At 54.2% G+C, this 20,140-nt stretch overlaps 1 protein-coding gene across 1 annotated transcript; it reads right to left on the bottom strand.

Moving 5' to 3' along the window:
* Positions 1-1,930: 1,930 nt before the first annotated feature.
* TFR2 (transferrin receptor 2) lies at positions 1,931-15,171 on the bottom strand. The gene is made up of 19 exons (XM_056863604.1): positions 15,119-15,171; positions 14,565-14,621; positions 14,239-14,459; positions 12,851-13,037; positions 12,184-12,324; positions 11,989-12,100; positions 11,142-11,264; positions 10,642-10,758; positions 10,402-10,541; positions 10,069-10,241; positions 9,489-9,608; positions 8,483-8,565; positions 7,818-7,881; positions 6,642-6,709; positions 6,257-6,333; positions 5,887-5,971; positions 4,754-4,981; positions 2,977-3,117; positions 1,931-2,177 (listed from the first exon to the last, which is right to left on the bottom strand). Exons 1-19 carry the CDS (start codon positions 15,169-15,171, stop codon positions 1,935-1,937), a joined length of 2,433 nt encoding a protein of 810 aa, XP_056719582.1. The 3' UTR covers positions 1,931-1,934.
* Between the last annotated feature and the right edge of the window lie 4,969 nt (positions 15,172-20,140).

Raw genomic sequence — 20,140 nt, 5'->3', positions numbered from 1 at the left:
AATTCGCTGGGAAGATGGGGAGAATGAGGAGGGGGGTGGGAGGGGGAGAGGAGTGGGAGGACCCCTTTTCTATGTCAGGGTGGACAACAAGAGAAAGAAACAATACTTGAAAATGTCCAGAATTGGAAAGGGAAAAAAATAATAAGTTTCTTTCTTTTTTTCGAAATAAAATTTTAAAAAGAAAGAATTTGGATTGTTGTAAAAAGGATGGTTTCACTTTGGATTGGAAAGGGAGGGAGGGCTTCTGAATCTCTTTATGACTCCTCTTGAGACGGGTCGTTCCCTGCCACTTTGAGCAGTGTGGGGCCAGGTGATTTGCCCCGTTCCAGAGGATCATGCTGCAAAAACAGGCACCCCACAGCTCCTGTCTCATGTGCTCAGAGGTGCCATCTTCTGGCCAGGGTTGCCAGGTCCCTCTTCACCACCAGCGTGAGGTTTTTGGGGCGGAGCCTGAGGAGGGAGGGTTTGGGGAGGGGAGGGACATCAATGCCATAGAGGCCAATTGCCAAAGGGGGCATTTTCTCCAGGTGAACTGATCTCCATCAGCTGGAGATCAGTTGTAATTGCAGATCTCCAGCTAGTACCTGGAGGTTGGCAACCCTACCAGGGAACCCTGAATGAGTAAATCCGGTGGCCCTATAAAGACTGACACATTTATTGCAGCAGAAACATTCATGGGCTCAAGACACAATGAAGGTCTTTTTAAGATTTCACAAAACTCCACTTTTGTCTTCGCAGTAACACAGCTGCTCTACTGAGTGACTGCAGCTAGAACCTGTACCCCCTTGAGGAGCAGCATGCGGCCCTGGGGAACAGTGGGGGGCAGAAGGATCATGCAAGGCTAGAGGGAGGGAAACATGGAGTGACCTTATGATTCTGGAAGACGGCAGACCAGAATTTGTGGACTAACTGCTGAAATCCCTTTGCAGGAGGGGAGGGGATGCATTCATAGAAAATGGGTTGGATCCAGCCAGCTTCTTCACTCTTCTATCCTGCCCAGTTCCCTTCCTGAGCCCTGACCTCCACCCACATGCAGGTCTCAGGATCACCAGCATCACCTTTTTGGTGGTCCCAGGGGGCCCTTCCTGCACCAGCTGATCGGATCCAAACCAATATTTGAACATGAAAGGGAAATGTAGTTTGCATATTTGTTCCAAGAGGCATTGGGGTGGTGGTGAATAACGACACAGCTGTAATGAGAAATAATTTATAGTGATCTCTGCCACTGATAAATTAACAAGTTTTTCACTTATCATTAACGAGGTAAGGTGGCTTTTTATTCTATCACATAGCAATAAACATTTATAGTGATCCCTGTCACTGATAAATCATTAAGTGGAGGAGTTGGGGTTTAACAGTGGTACAAATAACATGTCAAAAGGTGAAGGGAACAATTAAGGCAGCTGCAAAACAAACAGGTAAGCACAGGATTTTGCCCCTATTACACAGCGATAAATCCATCCAATTTATAGCAGGCCCTGCAGCTGATAAATTAGGGGAAAGGGCGTTTATACAGAGGGGGGATTAAAAGGGGGGAAGGGGGGACCACAACAGCCTCCTATCCTATTGCATAGCAATACGTGAACAATTTATAGTGGCCCCTGCCACTGATAAATTAAAAATGGGAAGGGCAGGGACAGTAAGGAGAGGGGGACCAGAGCTGAAATGGTGAGTGGGAGGGTGAGGAAGAAGCAGAATTCTGGGATTTGCTTGCCAAAGGTCACAATGCATCCCTTTCCCAAATGGAACTGCTCTGCAACATTAACAACCATGGCAACTGTCAGATTTTTAGGAAGTTCGATTGGGATAACCCGGGGTGTAAAGTACTGACTTAGTTTGAAATTTCAAACAGCAGGTTTAAATTTTGAAAATCATTTCAGCTCTATCATTTCAGCTCTGACAGGGACGGGGAGCCTCATCTGTACTGGCTGGGATCAAAAGTTGGTGTCGATGTCCCAGACGTCCCCGCTCAGGGCGTTGGCCGCCCCCTGGAGCGTCCAAGTGACGAGGGCCAGCTGGCGGCGGAAGAGGACTTCGTCAAAATTCTCCGGGGCCTCCCGCAAAAGGCTGACGTGCTCTAACAGGGCCGCCATTGTGTGGGGGCCCCGGCCATGCAAAATATGCCGAAATGGGGTTTCCGTGACGGCCACGTACTGAGAGAGGAAGTAGAACTCCACCTGGGCAAAGAACAGGGGCCACGGTCAGAAACGGAGAAACACAGACCTTAACTCTTAGTGGGCTTCCGAGGGAGGGACCATGGGTAGAGTATCAAAGCGTGGCACACCGACCTACGTCTGTGCAAGTGACTGCTCCTTTTTATTCCAGATTTATTTGTCTGGAATAACTACCATTCTCTTATTCTGCAATTGAAATCCATGCTGTGGATTCTAATATGAAGCCTGCATTTGAAATTTTGGATAATACAAATTATTTTGGATAATACAAATTCCTTTTTGCCACTGTTGAATTACCCTGTTTAAGAGTAGTAAGAGGGACTTGCTCTGTGCTACATGTGCTGAAGCAGGAACCCAAACAGGTATTTATCAACACAGAGCTCTTCCTATTGAGCAGGGATCCCTAGCATGGTGCCCATGGGCGCCACAGGGCCACCAACACCTTCCCTGGCTCCCACAAGTGTCTTTAAAAAGTGGACAGGGCCAAGTGGGGCCTTTCTCCAGCCAGGCTTTTGATTGGTCACTGGAGACTTGATTGGCTTTGCAGATTTTTAAAAACACTGCTTGGGCAGCAGCTGCCACCACAGCACAAAGATGTTCACTGTGTGATTGAAGGTAAGCTATGGTGGCCCATGATGTGGCTGGCTCCACCTCCTGTGGCAGCCATTTGGTGGCTATGCTCACAATGCCATGTCAGAATTCCAAATGTGCCCACAGGCTCAAAAAGATTGGGGACCCCTGCTATTGAGGAATGCAAACACATGTCGACAACCCCCCCTCCAGCAGTCCTTTTTTATCTTACCCTCATAATGCGGACGTTGTACATGCGCAAGAGCCTCTCATTATGTTCCTCAGAGCTGTAGATGTCCTTGCGCAGTTTCTCAGCTGCCCGCACATAATCACCTCGGGCTGAGTAAATCCACTGCAGGGTCAGACCGCGGCTCTGGATAGGGGGGAAAGATAACATGGAGAACGACCAGTATTCTAAGGGAGGGCCCAAAGGATCCAGCATGGTGGTGTTTTGAGATGTGAGTGGAGGAGAGCAGCTCAGCATGTTCACACACACACCCTAATAGGAAAAGGGTAGCCATAGAGCTTATGCAGGCCGGTTAAAAAGTACGTGGGTCAGTGGTTCTTAGCTGTGACAACTGAAGAGAACCTCCAAGTTCAGTTAGATCTGAATCTAGAAACACCTTAGAGACCAAGAAGATTTTGGGTGTATAAGCTTTCGAGAGTCAGAGCTCCGTTCGTCAGGTACCAAGGGACAAATGGAGCTTTGACTCTCGAAAGCTCGTTCCCCGAAACTCTTGTTGCTCTCTTAACAAGGTGCTTCTGGATTCGAATCTACCTGTTCTACTGCAGGCCAGCACAGCTACCCTCTGAAATTATCTCCAAGTTCAGTGGCCTTTGCATGTGGGCTCCTAGGGCATAAACAAGGGGTGGGGAAGGTGTTGTCTTCTGCACTTTGCTTGTGGGTCTCTCGGGGAAAATCTGATCAGCCACTGTGGGAACCAGGATGCGGGACCAGACGGAGCCCTGGCCTGAAGGAGGGTGGAGAGCGCTTTCAGGGCCGCAGCTGCAAAGCGAGGTGGCGCTGCAGCGTTACAAGGGCACATCCAAGAACGTTGAGCTGTCTGGTGGGAGGAGCCGGGCAGTGTTGCCGGTACCCTAATTTACGGGATCAAAACTGGGACTAGAACTGGATGCTCCCCCTGCTGTTGAGAATTGTGCCCGCAAAGTTGCCCAGCTGTGTTAGAGCAAGTATTTGGGCCCACTGATCCAAAAGGCTGATGGTGGGAGGGAGGGGAGACTCCCAGAAGACATGATGGTGGTGGTGGGGTGGGAATTCCAGTTGGGGAAATCCCAGATTTTCCATTGGCCCGCTTCCTGTGTATCTTGCATACTTTTGGATTCAGAAAGGAGTGCCTGAAGAGACCTTCTGGAGATGACCTTGTTGAGCCTGGCTGAATTTACCTCCAGTCTTTTCCCCTAGGACAGGGGAAGGTAGTTGTGAACTTCCTGCATTGTGCAGGGGGTTAGACTAGATTACCCTGGTGGTCCCTTCCAACTCTATGATTCTAACATGGTGCCTGTGAGCACTATGGTGCCCACCAATATTTCCCTGGGCACCCACCAAATTTTTCAGCAGGGCCATTGTGTGGCAGGGCTTGTTCAAACGAAAGGGATTTCCACTGGAGGATCAAGAGGATGGGTCAGCCCCCCCCCCCATGGCTTTTCTCAGCCAATGTGTGACTCCATTCCCCCTTCCGTTTTTCCTTCTTCCCAGGAAGAGGGAGGTATGCTATTTGGCTCTGCCTCCTGTGGCAGCTATTTTGGGGTGGCGCTCCCAACCCCTCTCAAAATTCCAAATGTGCCTGCAGGCTCAAAATAGATGGGGATACCGGGGCTAGGAAATGTCCCTAAGAAGTCACTGGTGCCTTTGGGGGTTACATTGATGGGGCTGTACGTAGAAAAACCTTAATAATAGGGATCCATCATCTAAGAGGAACTCTCTCCCCCCTCCTTCCCCCCCTCTAGCAGATCTCCCCCCACCCCCCAAGTAGATCCCAACTCCTGACCTTCAGTAGTGCAGTGTATTCATGGAAGCGGGTTACATGCTGTAAGAGGACATCTCCATAGCACCCGTAGTCGAGGGGCAAGAGGTGGTCGTGGGTCAGTTTCATCAGTAGGTGACCCACAACCTCGGCCACGGTTTTGGCTACGGCAGGGAGGCGCCCGTGGAGAGCTCGGTTGAGGTTATCATAGGTGTCAGCCATGGTGTTCAGGAATGGGTAGGGACGGGACTCCTGCAAGCAGAAGAACCAGGCAGAGGTTGAGGGAGAGCGGTGAGACTGTGGGAAGGCTAAAACAGGTGCTCCACGGTGTCATTTTGTGCATTTGTCCTGGGCCAGGGAGCCAGAGCTATGGAGCCAGGGAAGCCAACTACATGCCCTGGTTTATTTATGGGGCTGGCTGGGATTGCTTGCCTTTTCCAGTTGCCCTTGTCTTTATTCTGGCTTCAGTGCCAGCACTGAAATGAGTTCTTGTTTCTTTATCTTTTGGAAAAGGGGAAAGAGAAGAGCTGAACCTTTCTGAAGCGCTGAGTTCAGACTAATTTTTAGCTTTAACAATGTGCAGGAGTGGAGTTCATTGCAGGGGGCATAAGGGGAGGAGACTACTTGCGAAATCTGTGGCAGGCGGGTTAGGGACCCGCAGGGCCTCCTGTGTTGCTGCCCGCTAGGCAGGAGCCGGCTAGATGTAGGCAGTGGCCGCAGGAGATGCCGGCTGCCTTCCACGCAGCTTTTGCCCCGGTGTCCCATGCCTTTGTAACCCCTGCCGGTCGTGGGGGGGGGGGGCTTGACTAGAGAACTGGCCCCGGCAGTATATGTGAATACTGCCACCCTACCTCCCTCTTCTGGAAACGCAGAGAAGTCAGGAAAGTCCATATATTTGCAAGAGTGAACCAAACACTGGCAACAGGTTTTGCTAGGGTTTTTTTTTTGGGGGGGGGGATTCCAAAGGCTGAAATCAGCCACCCAAATTCCCAAATCTAACAAAGGGAAGTTTGACTCTCAAAAGCTTATACCCCCAAATTTTTGTTGTTCTCTTAAGGTGTGACTGTACTCCAATCTAGCTCCCAAATTCCCAACACTCGAATCCCATTTTCTCCCAGGATGAACACAAAGCTGAAAAGGGGAGAGGGAGAACTCACCTCTGCAAAGGAGAATTCCACAGCAGGGACCCCCCCGAATGCGGTGAAGGCGAAGGCGCTGCTGTCCATGGGAAGAGAACGGATTCTGAGACAAAGGAGGTTTAAAAAGTCTTGTCAATGGGAGAAAAGGAGGGGGAAATATTACACAGGGCACAGCGGATCCTCGGTCAGGTGGTGCTTGGCTCTGGGTGGTATGGGGGAGCACTCTGCAGATGCCCTTTAGCACTGCTGCAGCATTCCGGGTTCTAGCCCCAACACTGAAAATGGGTTCAGGAGTTCAGCCCTGACTCAGACAAAGGAGAAGCAGAGGGGTGAAGCATAGAGGGAGGGACAGGAGCCCGAGGAAGGGTCGGGGGCACTGAGTCCTTACACCTCGCTCTGCCATTGCCGGCCATGGTCTGTCACCTGGTCAAAGATGCTTTGGTCACTGCGGTTGGGGCTGTCCACCTGCAGAAGAGGAGGGCGGAAATGGCTCAGTCTGACCTTTGCCCCAAAGCCAAAGGGTCGAAAGTCTTAGGCCTCCAGTGCCAAAAATGGACAGCTTCTCGCAGGGCTGTCTTGAGTCCTCACAATCACGCCCAACCCATCTATCTCTGCTCAGAGAACCAAGAAGACCTGGTCCCGCTGCCATGTGTGCCTCAGCCCCTGGCTCCTCTGCCTGCTTCGCCATTGCTGCCTCTCACCCGCAGCTGCGTGGGTGACCTCACCTGCTGGCAATCTCCCCAGCTCCAGAAACGGGAGGGGGGGCTTCTCACCTGTTTGATGATGCTCTCGATGAGGCTGATCAGAGCAGGGCTGGTCTTGGCAAAAAACTTGTCGTCTCCTGCAAGGAGGCCCAGGGGAGCATTTTACATCCGTTATCAAGGTCCTAGTCCTCATGCCTGCCCCCTTCTCTCCTCCCATGTTCCCCTTTTCACCCCTGCTTGTGCCCTTCCTCGCCACCTTTCAGCTGTGCAGTCTTTTTGGGGGTGGGAGAATGCTAGTCTGTATATTTTTGGGTGTCTCCACAGACCCTGGAAATGCAGACCCTGGAGATGCCATCTTGGTCATCTTCTGGGCATGGAGTAGGGGTCACTGGGGGTGTTGGGAGGGGGAGGTAGTTGTGCATTTCCTACATAGTGAAGGGTTGGACTAGATGACCCTGGTGGTCCCCTCCAACTCTATGATTCTATCCCCACTGTCTGCTAAAGTATAATGAAAGGGGGGAGAGAGGCCAGAAAAAGACCCCAGTCTGTTTATTCCTTTAAAATTTCCTCTCACTCAATGGCTTCTTTCAGACCTGCATCGAAACATCCGTTCAGCCTGCTGGATGAGTTTATTTCTAAGAATAAAGGGGCCAATGAGGGTCAGATAGGGACCACAATTATTTCAAATCCCCCTCTTCCCCAATGCTATTGGTGGTGGAAAGTGCTGTCAAGTTGTAGCCAACTCATGGCAACCCTGTAGGGTTTTCAGGGCCAGAGGTGTTCAGAGGAGGTTTTGCCACTGCCTGCTTCTGCATGGTGACCCTGGATTCCTTGGGGGGTCTCCTATCCAAGTACCAACCAGGGCTGGACCCTTCTTGGCTTCCAAGATCCCACTAGATCAGCCTATCCTGGGTTATTCAGATCAGGCCCCCAAATGTATTGGGTGGAAAACATTATCTCCATGTTTTCAACATTTCCAGAAATGTTGATCTCTATCCCGGAATAATTGTGTATTGTCAAAAGATGAAAGGTCAGGCTGCCCCTTCCCTCAGACGTGAAATGTACAACAGTGAGCCCCCCCCCCCCGCCGCCGCCACTATATCTGGCAGTGTAGGGTTCCAGGACTAGCAAAAGGAGCTGGAGAGCCCACAATGGAACCCGTCTGCTTCCAAGCAAGCAGAGAATTCTCCCAGGATGCACTCCCCACCACCACCAGGGCTGCACGCATCCGGTGCCCACGCTCACCTAGGACTGCGTTGTCCACACTGATATAGACAGCTGCTTTCAGATGCAACATGGTGAGATACCCCTGCAAATGGGGGGGAGTGGGATTTAAGGGCAGGTTAGTAACACCAGCAGACTCCAAGGGGAAGGAGCTGCCGAGAAGTCTGGCCACAGAACCGTCCTGTGGCTCAGGACCCCATTGGCTCCTTGCCCAGTATCCAGGCCCCTCCACCCCTCAAAATGCCAGGTGAGCTGCATTTCCTTTCCTTCCCCAAAACAGTACATCCACACACCAGGGGTCCCCAACATGGGGACCCCGTAGGCACCATGACACCTTTCCTGGCACCTGCCAAGTGCTCTTAGAAAGTGGGCAGGGACAGGCCAGTCTTCTGCCCTGCAAGGCCTCTGATTGACCATAGGAGATTTGATTGGCTGCGCAGACTTTTTAAGGCGTTACTTTTGGCAGCAGCTGCCACCACGGCTGCCTAAAGGCAAGTTGTGGCAGCTATTTTGTGACGTGCTTTGGCCTCCCGCAGCAGGCCATTCTGTGGCTGCGCCCACAGGCTGAGTCAGAATTCCCAAGGCGCAGGCACTCAAAGGCTCAGAAAGTTTGGAGATCCCTGCTACACTGTCTGGGGCATCTGCACTCCAGGAGAAGGCACAGACAACCCGAGGGCCCGGCTCACCTCCAGCCATTCGGTGGAGCCCACGCTGCCAAAGTCGCCGGCATCCCAGCTCACAAACAGCAAGCTTCTTCGCAGCTGGAACCCTGGAGAGTTGGAGAAACTCAGGTGGGGGCAGAAGCAGAGAGGCTGGCCGTTTTACAAGCACAGCCTCCATCTTATCCGTCCCCCTGTCTCACAGACTGTCATTCTGTAAATGGCGGATATACTTGCATTTACTTACACACACGGATGCACATGAAGCCTGCCTTGTACTGATTCAAGGCCTACTCAGCAGCTCTCCAGGGTTTCAGACAGAGGTCTTTCACATCACCTGTGACCTGATCCTTAACTGGAGATGCCGGGGATTGAATTGTGGGACCTTCTAGATGCCAAGCACTGAGCCTATGGCTCCTTCCTAAATGAAGCTGCCTTCTACTGAATCAGACCCTCGGTCCATCAAGGTGAGTCTTGTCTACGCAGACTGGCAGCGGCCCTCCAGGGTCTTTCCCATCACCTCCGGTCTGGTCCTTTTAACTGGAGATGCTGGGAATTGAACCTGGGACCTTCAGCATGCCAAGCAGATGCTCTGCCACTGATAGGCTTGCCACCCTCCAGGTGGGAGCTGGATAACTCCCAGAATTACAGCTGATCTCCAGACTACATAGGCTGCGTATTTATTTTTTTATGTATTTAAAACATTTATTCCACTTCACCTGGAGAAAACAGCTGCTTTGGAAGGTAGACTGCATGGCATTATACCCTACCGAGGTTCCTCCCCACCCTAATCCACACTCTCCCAGGCTCCACCCTTAAATCTCCAGGTATTTCCAGTCCCAGGGTTGGCAATCCCAGCCTCTGAGCCACAGCCACTTTTTACCCTTCAAGGCAGTCATCTTTTTTGACAGCCACATCGATGTTCCAGGAGCTGTTAGTGGAGCTTTGAGCCCCCGCAAAGGCAAAACATGGGCCTGAAAAGTTAACTTGCCGCTATGTTCTACCCATGAGCAAGTCCCCCTCCCTGGCTTACCATTCCGTACCATGGCAGCAAAGGTACGGGCCAGTTCCAAGAGAATGGCCGTGCCCACACCAGAATGGGCAGCTCCCGGCCCCAGGGAGTCTCTCTGAGCCCCCACAATGAGATAATGATCTACGGGTAAAGATTATAGAAAAAGAAATGTATTAAATGTGAGAAAGATCTTCAGTGGAGGGAGGGGGTGTTAAGGAAGGACCTGCACATGCAGAATGCAAGCCCCCTCCCCTTCTCCCCTCTCCCCTCTCAGACACCACAGGAATTGGGGGCTCTCATCATCCCGATGTATCTTAGACCTCCTGTCCCCACAAATTTATTTTTATTTAGTTTGTTTACACCCCACTTTCCCCCCCATGGGAACCCCAAATGGCGTACATTGTTCTCCTTTCCTCCAACGACCCTGCGAGGTAGGTTAGGCAGAGAGAGTGTGACTCCCAAAGTCACCCAGCAAGCTTCCATAACAGGGTGAGGATTCAAACCTGGGTCTCCCAGACCCTAGTCTGATATTCTAACTGCTACATTACACTGCTCTCAAACCCCCATCTAAAGAACCCTAGAGACTTCCAGTTTCTTGTACCTGGTTCAAATCTACCCTCGATGCACCCAAAAATGTTGCTGATCATGACAGACTGCTTCACGTTGTGGACTCCCAACTGCAACCGGAAAGCGGGCTCTCCTGGGCCGAGCATGTAGGGGACATCGGGAAGGCGTCCAATCCAGTCTTGGGGGGCGATGGGACCGGTCAGCTGTCTGCCGGGAAGTGAGAAGAAACCCTCCACATTTAGCTATGGAAGAGGAGACCTGCTTCACTCCCCAAGCTTGCACTGTTCCACTGGACCTCTGCCTTCTCCTAGAAATCCGGGAGGCCCTGCACCAGGTTCCTCCTGCCCGCCCCCTTAACCTAACTCACCTGAGCAGGTGTGCAGCCATGTTAGCACTGATGGGGTGCGCTGGGATTTTGGGGAGCCCGGAGGACTGTACTGGGGGAAACTGTGTGTGGTTGAAGGAAGGAAATCCAGGGCTGTAGGGATCTCCCGCGCCCATGTGGACCTAGAAGTGTGGGGAGAGAACAGGGAGCTGAGCCACAGACAGAGGCAGCTCCCACCGTAGGTTTCTGCTCCCCCCCCCCCCGGTGTGCTGTGTTGCTCACATGTCCATAGATGCTTGTATTCTGGAACAGCCCCAGTTTGTGAGGATCTTGGGGGATGTCGAAGGGGTCTGGATAAAGGAGAACTCCCGCGGCCTGGGAGGCCTCTGCGTTGGCTACCTGGGGCAAAGAGAACTCAGGCGTTCAGGAACGGAGTGCCTTTTTGATTTCACTCACCACATACCTCTCCCCTTCCCAGCAGAGAACCCACAGCAGGCCAAGGGTCAGTGACAGAGCACACATTTTGCTAAAAACACTTGGTGGGCGCTAGAAAAGGTGTCAGCGGGTTCCATGGCACCCACAGGCACCATGTTGGGGACCAGAGGGTTTTCCAGGCAAGAGGCAGTCCTAAGTGTTTTGCCGTCGCCAGCCTCTGCATAGCCATCCTGGGCTTCCTTGGGGGTCTCCCATCCAAGTACCAACCGGGGCTGTCCCTGCCTAGCTTCCGAGATCTGAGGAGCTTTGGGCTGGCCTGGGCCATCCAGGAAGGGATGCAGGCTCACCTTCTCAGCATAGCTGATTTCCCCTACACGGACAATGACCAGCTGACCATGGGGGTTAACACCATGCTGCCTCAGAACGGTAAAGTCCTCTCGGCGTCCATAGTTGGCAAAGACCAAGCCACCCTGAGCAGAGACAGGGAGGAAAGGCAGAAGCACTTCACGAAAAGAAAAGGCGAACTCTGTCCCAAAGGAGGGGCCGTGGCTCAGTGGTAAGAGCATCTGCCTGGCCTGCAGAAGGTCCCAGGTTCAATCCCCAGTATCTCCAGTTAAAAGGACCAGGCAAGCAGGTGATAGGGAAAGACCCTTTTCTGCCTGAGAGAGCCCCTGCCGATCTGAGTAGACAATACTGACTTTGATGGACCAAGGGTCTGATTCAATATAAGGCAGCTTTATGGGGATAGGCCATGGCTCAGTGGTCAAGCATCTACTTTCCATGCAGAAGGTCCCAGGTTCAATCCCCGGCATCTCCAGTTAAAGAGACTAGGCAAGGAGGTGATGTGAAAGACCTCTCTGCCTGAGACCCTGGAGAGCCCCTGCCGGTCTGAGTAGACAATACTGACTTTGATGGACCGAGGGTCTGATTCAGAAGAAGGCAGCTTCATATGTTCATGTGTGTCCCGAAGCCATAAGGGGTGGGGGGGATATAGATGATAGGAGACGGGGTGCAGCTATGTCCTCAGCCCACAGTTTTTCCAAAGTGTGTGCTTTCAGTTTCTTCCCCTTTAAGGCCACCATCTTTTTCGACAGGCATGCTAATATTCCAGGTGATGTGCTGTCCTCGCGCATCCCCGCTCCCACTCCCTTAGAGGCCAGAGGCAGAATCGCCAACCTGCTGTACACACATTACCGTGACGACGCCGGAGGCACTGTAGGGACAGTAAACCTCAGCATCTTCCAGAGGCAATTTCTCCAGCACAGCCCCATCGGCACTCACACGGTGGAGGAAATTAGGGTGTTGCCTGCAGGGGGGAGGGCAGAAGGCATCAGAAGGGGCAGCCACACATCCTGAAACAAGCCTGCCACGTCCGCACGTTCCACTCACCGGCTGGGCTTCTGAAGCCCTACGTAATGGCTGTCGGTCCAGCTGTGGTCCAGTCCGTACGAGGCAAAAGAGCTGAGCACATGGCTGGAGAGGACGTCCAGGCGGGGCGAGCCAGGAGGGTGGGGGGCCTCGCTTATTCTTCTGTGCAGTGTGGGGAGAGAAAGGGCAGGGCATCGACAACAGGAATACAGAGACACACAGACACACCTCCAACACAAACCCACCAGTGACAAAAGGACCCACATCTGGGAGGGGATCCCCATCAGATGGGATGAGAACCAGCAGTTCTATTGTTAACCAAGTGGACGCCGTCCTCGTTAAGCGGATCCTCCTGACGCTTCTCCTTAGATTTTAAAGTCTCTTTGCAGGAACCCGGAAGACAGGCGCAGGCCCAGCCCCGTGGCGCCTGGGCCTGCCCTCTTGTAGCATCTGAGCCGAGGGGAAGCAGTCAGCTCTGACCCACTGAGGACCCAGGATGAGAGATAAGACTCCCATTCATTTTGGTGGGGTTTGTATGGGAGGAGTCCACACACACACCGGATTGTGTCCCATTTCAATCAGAGGGCTCCCAACCCCTCCTTCCAGCGCTGTTTGTTTTGGAGAACCCAGGAGTCCTGCTTCCTTGCCATCCCCCCCATCCTATCTCTGCAGAAACGGGAGGACTCACCGGATCGTCGCTTCAATCTTCTCCTCGTTGAGGTGCTTCTGAAACATCTCCCGCAAGTCAGCCCAGTACAAGGGGGCTCCTCCCGGGTCGTCCTCCATGCCATACGGCCGTTCGTCACTCACGACGGTTAGGAAGTCCCCACATACTCCGCAGGACCCCCGGGAGGAGATATACCCCAGGAGGAAGGCTGGGAAGGCCGAAGAAGGGTTAGCAGGAAACTGGGTGGCGGCACCAGGTTGGACCAGTGAGGGGCCATTCCCGAATCTAGAGCCAGGGACCTCGTGCTGGAAGCGGGCATCTGCACCCCAGTGTGGAGCTGGCAACCCAGATCCCCGCCCCCGGATTGACACGTCGTCCGGCCAGTCCAGAAGGGCAGGTGTTTTGTGCCTTATTCCCCGAAGGGCGCACTCCGAGTTATGCGCCTTGGTTCTAGGTCAAGTCTGAGAGTCCCAGAGACACACACGGTTCTGGATGCCGGGGGGTTAAGGAACAGGCGCCAAGGCCAGGTGAATGAAGAAGCAGCCGTGTTCTGTGGGCATCGTCTGTGCAAGATGGCAGCCATGACCAGACAGATGGTGAGGTAGCAAAGAGGGGGTGGCCGGGAGCTAGGGGTCGAGGGTTTGTGGGGGTGAAACCAGGGAGCCTCACCAGGTAGCTGGACGCAAACTGTGGTCAAGCTGTGGGACAGATGCCAAAAGGAAGAGGCAGCGACGGGTGGACTTTGGAGGGGTCTGTTACTATTTGCTGCTGGTGGACACAGTGGTGGCCACAGGCATAGACCGCTGTAAAAGATTAATGGAAATCTAAAAGGAACCTCCACATTCAGAGGCAGTCAACCTTGGAATCCCAGTGTCAGGAGACAACATCAGGGGAAGGCCTCGGCCTCTGAGCCCTGTTGTTGGCCCTCCAGAGGAACTGGTGTGGAATAGGATGCTGGACTGGATGGACCCTCACGGATCTGACCCAGCAGGGCTCTTCTGGTGTTCTTATTGGGAAGCTGACACAAGGTGCTGTTTGGTGGCCAGAGAGATGGGACGAACAAGTGGAACGCTTGCAAGATCGAGGGTCAAGGATCGGCAGGGGTGGCTTCATACCCAGGACGGAGGGGAGCTTGGGAAGCGGTCACCGGAAGGGGCTTTGGGGTTTTAGCTCCCGAGGGAGCCTCAGCAGAAAAGGCTGCATCGCCAAGGGAGGGGTGGTTGAGAAGCAAGCAGGACTGGTGCATGGTGGAAGGAGCCCATGAGGAAGGGGCATGCTTGTGAAGAGGGCAGGGCCCCCGGTGGGACCTAGAAGGAGGGGCCCCTTTCTGGGAGGGGCTGCTCAGCAATGGTGGGGGGGCACGGTCTATGACTAACGGAAGCATTAGTGGATCAGCGCAGGATACTTGCCTACGGTGAAGATCAGGAGGCCCACAAGCACCAGGTACGATCCTGCCTTCCAGCGGTCCTGCCACGGACAGCAGGCCGGCCTCGCGGGCCTCTCGCTGGCCACGTTCCCCTCGTGCTCCGTGGCTTCCACCACCTTCACCTGCAGCCCCTCCAGACGGCAGGCTCCGTCCCCCTCAGGTGTGTTGCGGTAGATGGTATAGGACCGTCGAGCAGGTTTCTTGCTGTCCTGGGGGTTGTCAGAGAAAAGGGGACAGTGTGTGGGTCCAGGCTAGGGGGGCGTGGGCCAAGTCCCCCGGGGGCTGCCAACCTTTTAACCCTTGCCTTACCCCACTCCGCAACAGGGATCTCCACCAGGCCATGCTGTCTCACGGACGGTTTCTGCCCTGCGAAGAAGCACACACAATTAGCCTCAAGACCAAATTCCCCCGTCTGTTCTTATCAGGAGGACGTCCCACATCCCTTCCACGGCGGACGGAGAGGCTGTTTTTGTTACGTGACTTGGGGGTCTGGATTATCAGCGCCTCGCACAGAGCGCTGTTATCACACAAGGCAGGCAGCCGCCCTGCCCAATGTACAAGTTAGTTGATGGCCTAACGTGTATGCCAAACGCTGGGGGAGGCCCCCCCGGGGGGGGGGCTTTTCACCCCAGGCAGGATCTGTGGCCATCCGGCTCTCTCTGGGGCTCCTGGCTACCCTCACCCCAAAAACTCCCTGGGGAAGCTCTGGCAGGTGGGCGCAGCTCCTGCTCCGGGTCCGATGGAGATGCTTTGTGGGGCCATAAGGACATCGGAAGAGCCCTGCTGGATCAGACCAGTGGGGGTCCCTCTAGTCCAGCATCCTGTCTCACACAGTGGCTGGCCAGTTCCTACGGCCCACTCACAATGGCGGAGGCAGGGTCGTGGGCGCCACTGTTTTCCTGGCTGAGACTCTCATGCTTTCCACGCTTGCTCAAAAAGTTCACCCAGTGATATGAAAAATGGCATCCGGCGAATTCCTGCCTGCCTGGCAGCTCCCAAAAGGCCTGCTTGGGTGAGACGTGGCCTTCCCCGCATGATGCCGTGGATCAGCCACACCGAGTAGGGATCGAGGCCTCCGACCAGATTGCGTGAATGTCCTTTTGTGGCTGGGGAGGTTTCCTGGGCGGGAGCGAATAGTCAGGCGTAGACCCTGATCACCAACGCAAGTGACCCACCCAGTTGAGGAGGGGGAGGCCCAGAGTCTGCTTCAGAAGAAGCAGGCTAAGAGTTGGCTGAAGGGTGGAGGGTCTCTCTGGAGCTCTTGGGGGAGGGGGGGTGTCAGAGGCTGTGTCACCCAGCACAAAGTGTCCCCCTCACCGCCGTCTGTTCCCTGCTGGGATAACTGTAAATCAGGCTGCTGCTGCTGCAAAGTGTGCACTCGGGTTGGCTCCAGGCAGCTCTGCCCTGAGAACTTCTTATTGCTTGGAAAACGGGGAATAGGCACCATGAATGCAGCTGGGCTCACTTGCGTGAATCATCTACAATGGATGTGTGACACTTGGGAAGCCTGTTCTCTCTTGTTCTGGTCCGGACTGTATGGGCTGAACCGGGTGTCTTGGCAGTGCTGTCTCATGACCCACCCCCAGCTTAGCGCTAGTCCTGGGTTCAGATCCTCACTCGGCCATGAAGCTGACTGGGTGCCCTTGGGACAGTCACTCTCAGCCTCAACAACATTGCAGGACTGTTGTGAGTAATACAACAGAGGGAGTAGGGTTGCCAGGTCCCTCTTCGCCATCAGCGAGAGGTTGTGGGGGCAGAGCCTGGGGAGGGCAGGGTTTGGGGAGGGGAGGGACTTCAATGCCATAGAGTCCAATTTGTAGAGCAGCCATTTTCTCCAGGTGATCTGATCTCTATTGGCTGGCGATCAGTTGTAATAGCAGGTCTCCAGCTAGTACCTGGAGGCTGGCAACCCTAAGAGGGAGTGAAAACTCATGTACGTCACCCTACACTCTTTGAAGGAAGGGTGGGGAGCAAAGCTTAATACTCACGGCACACAACAGCACTCTCAAGCTCCCCGCCCACCCTTCCAGGGTTCTCTTCTTGCACCTGGGACTTCTGCCCACCTCAGGACTATGGGAGGTGTGGGTGTTCCAAGCCCCCCCCTCAGGATTAATAGTTGCCCCAATTTCACCCCCCCACCCCAATTAACTCTTAACCCCTGCATGGTAGGACTGTGGGGTGGTGTAGTTGCTGAGAAAAGGACTGCAGACATCCTGCTTTGTGCTCTCCCTCCCCCTTGCCACACAAAGAACCCAGGAGTCCGAGTTCCCGGTCGGTCTGGCCTCTGCCCCCCACCCCCACCCCCCGAGCAGACAAACCAGGATTCCTGACCTTTGTCTGGTTCCGGGAATAATTCAGCTTGCTTCCAACCAGAGAGCTGGGGATTGCAGACCCCCCCCCCATTCCACCCCTTTCCCAAAGGACCCCGGATTCCTGGCAGTGGCAACCAGATCCTCTTCCTCAGAGGGACTAGAAGCCCACCAGAGGACGCAGCCCCTTCTTTGGGGACTGTCCTGCCTGTGATCTCCCAAACATTTCTGGGGGGCTGGGGGGGAGCTCAGTCATCCCCTCCTGTTCCCCTCTGACTGTCTGCCTGCAGACCCCATTTATGAATCCCTCCCCCCACTGACCTGGATTTCAGAACAGAGGTTTGGGAGGGGGGAGTGGAAGCTCCCCCATGCGGGGGCCCATCCCCCAACTGCCCCCCCTCAGTAGCAGAGACCCTCTCCCCCCCCCACTCACTGGCTCTCGGGGAAACCGGCTTCGCGGAGGCGACTTGGGAGGCTGGACGTGGCCGGAGTTCTCCCCCCCCCCTCCTGCCCGCCTTCCGGGTCATTCACCCCCTGCTGCCTCCACCTCTGCCCAGCCATGGGGCAGGAGGGGGGTGGAAGGAAGGGGGGCGCTCTGTCCTCAGCGCCTTTCTGTGGCTCTTTAAATGCCCCCCCCAGTGAAAGTGGCACATCTCAGGACGGGTTGCCAACTCCAGGTTGGGAAATCCCTGGAGGTTTGGGGGTGGAGCCTGTGGAGGGCGGGGTCTGGGGAGGGGAGGGACCTCAGCGGTTCCCCTGGAGAAAACGGCAGCTTTGGAGGAGAGGGGGCTCTAAGGAAGGGGTGGGGAACGTCAGGCCCGGGGGCCGTTTAAGGCCCGCAAAATCATTTGGTCTGGCCCTTTGTGGGTCCTGGCAGATCTCGAGCTCAGAAGGATCTAAGACTGGCGTTCCGCCCGCCTCCCGCGGATAGGAACAGCCTCTATTCAAGGCAGATGTGAGTTTGTTTTGCCAAGAAAAGGAACCTTCCCCCCCTTGCAGAAGAGTCATTAGCGTGGAGCTGCTAGGACCGCCCAAGAAACTGTGTTAACCCTTTCCCATCCGGGCCGTGGAGAAACTTATTGGTCGGCTAATTTTTAAGTTGATAATTTTGTATGGCCTGCGAATGATGTTATAAATATCCAATTGGCCCTTGGGTGAAAAAAGGTTCCCCACCCCTGCTCTACGGCATGATACGCTGCTGAGCCCCCCTGCCCTCCTCAAACCCCGCCCTCCCCTAGCTCCGCCCCAAAGTCTTCTGCAATTTCCTAACCCAGAGTTGGCAACCCTACATGTGGGTCTATGAGCCAGGACTCCTGGGTTCTTCGGAAAGGGACTGGGTCCCGCTGGGCTTAGGAACCAGGACTCCTCTGGGGCCTTTAGGAGGGGGGAGGATCTAAATAGTTAAATTGCCATGTTCTGGGACTTTGCGAACATTGTGGAGGCAATTTTTTGTTAAGCTGGAATTAAGATGGGGGGGGGTAATTAATGCAAATTGCTGCCAGCTCCAGATTGGGAAATATCTGGATATTTGAGGGTGGGACCTGGGGAGGGCAAAGTTTGGGGAGGGTACCTCAGCAGGGTATAATGGCATGGCACCCACCCTCCAAAGGCGCTCACCCTCCAAAGCAGCCATTTTCTCCAGGGGAATTGATCTCTGTTGTCTGGAGATACAGCTGGAATTCCAGGAGATCTCCAGACCCCACCTGGAGGTTGGCAACCTTGTGGGTCTTCTGGCCTGCCCAGTGTCTAAAGCACTTCCGGAGGCCTGGACTGCCCCCCCTGCCCCCCAGGAGCTCCTGGTTCTTCCCATGTGCTCTTTTTAGTAGCTGACACCCACGAAAGGGCACAAGTGATAAACCTTTTCATCGTTGGAAGCTAAAGTAGAGAGTACATTTGGGCAAGGAAAAGCTGTGTGTCGTGCATGGAAATGCCCACAGGTTTGTGTGATCAATGCAAGAAGTGAGGGAGGCCAGAAATGCAGGCAATAAACCAGCTTCCAAACCTCCCCCACGCCAAGCATGCATGGGAGCTAGGGTTGCCAGGTCCCTCTTCCCCATCAGTGGGAGGTTTTTGGGGCGGAGCCTGAGGAGGGCGGGGTTTGGGGAGGGGAGGGACTTCAATGGCATAGGGTCCAATTGCCAAAGCGGCCATTTTCTCCAGGTGAACTGATCTCTATGGGCTGGAGATCAGTTGTAATAGCAGATCTTCTGCTATTACCTGGAGGTTGGCAACCCTGGTGGGAGCAGGACGGTGGGCCCCCAGTGCAAAGCACCATCATGACGAGACAGGCCCGACTCAAGTCTCCTGGGGCTGCCCCTGGAGTCACCCGAGCCCCCCCCCCCCCGTCAGAGCAGCTGTTTGCTTTGTGCAAGGAGAGGGCAGAGATAAGGAGGACCGGGGACCAGACCGCCAGACACTGTGGCACCAGGGAGGGTGGGGCTAAAGAGGAGGTCCGCCCCCTTCTGTGATGTGCCACGCCTTTTAACTCATTCCCCTTTTTCTGCCCCCCCCCAATAAAGCAAAGGGAATCATGCTGCTAATTTCTCCCAGCTCTGGGGCAAAACAGATGCACAGAAAATTATGCGTGTGTTTTGTTGAAGCAATTTCAGTTGACTCTGCAAAAATTCACAGAAGTCTACACCTGTGCCAACGGACAGCTGGCGTAATGAGGCATGCACCGGTCCTAGCGCAAGCCGTGTGCCTTCCAACTGGCTTTTCCCATACTGTGGATCTGAAGCACACTATAACTCTTGCCCTTTTGAGTTTTCCGGTATGGGGGGCGGTGAGGGGCCTGTGTCTTGCAAGCACATATTCCCCACATCCCTAGCCATGAATTGTTTGCAGTGATCTCTTTCCACATAGTATCCAGTAAATGGGTTTGTTTTCCCAAGATAAGAGGGATTTGACGGAGGGAATTTCAAGGACAGAAGTGAACCCAATTCCCTATCTTTCAGGGCAGATCGCAGGACAGGAAATCGGCCATCATACCCGGATGCTGCCTGGCCTGAACCATTTGACCCTTGGGAATGGAAGGGCCCCAGGGAAAGGCTTCCGATTCAGAAACAAAACCCAGGTTGCTCTAGGAAGCGAAAAGACCTTTAATGAAGACGAGAGAGATCGGCCAAACGCCCCCACCCATTTGCCCAGGGACACCTTTCCGTCCCAAACCCAACTTCCACCACAGCTGTGACGACATAAATACACAGAACATTTTACACCTTTAACTTAATATCAAATATAAACTCTCCCAAAGTCCCTCGGAACAAAACTGTACATGTATTTACAAAGGCATTTCTGGTGCCGAACGCTGAGGTCCCTTCCGGGAAAGAGCTGCGAAACAGCCCTGGACTTGCCACAGAAACTGCCAGCCGTCTGCCCCCCCCCTCGCCCTCTGAAACGTCTCCTAACATTTTGTATGTAACACTTTCCCAAACAAAGTTCTGTCTCCCATTCATTCCATCTGCTTTCTTTAGTGGATTTCAGGAAATGGCCACTGCTAGAGTGGGGGCAGGCTGGGGGGCTGGTCCTGGAACACCCACCCTGAGTGGGCGCTGCCCTGGAGCCAAGGGGCTGCAT

Source organism: Euleptes europaea, chromosome 18, assembly GCF_029931775.1.
Source record: "Euleptes europaea isolate rEulEur1 chromosome 18, rEulEur1.hap1, whole genome shotgun sequence".
Lineage (NCBI taxonomy): Eukaryota > Metazoa > Chordata > Lepidosauria > Squamata > Sphaerodactylidae > Euleptes > Euleptes europaea.
This window is presented reverse-complemented; position numbering and strand designations above follow the sequence as displayed.

Excerpts from the sequence above, each read along its gene's own strand:
- TFR2 (XM_056863604.1), bottom strand. The coding sequence starts at position 15,171 with ATGAGAGTCTCAGCCAGGAAAACAGTGGCGCCCACGACCCTGCCTCCG. Across the intron at positions 12,101-12,183 it reads GGGCTTCAGAAGCCCAGCCG|GCAACACCCTAATTTCCTCC; the intron begins GTGAGTGGAACG and ends TCCCCCCTGCAG. Across the intron at positions 10,242-10,401 it reads ATGGCTGCACACCTGCTCAG|ACAGCTGACCGGTCCCATCG; the intron begins GTGAGTTAGGTT and ends ACTTCCCGGCAG.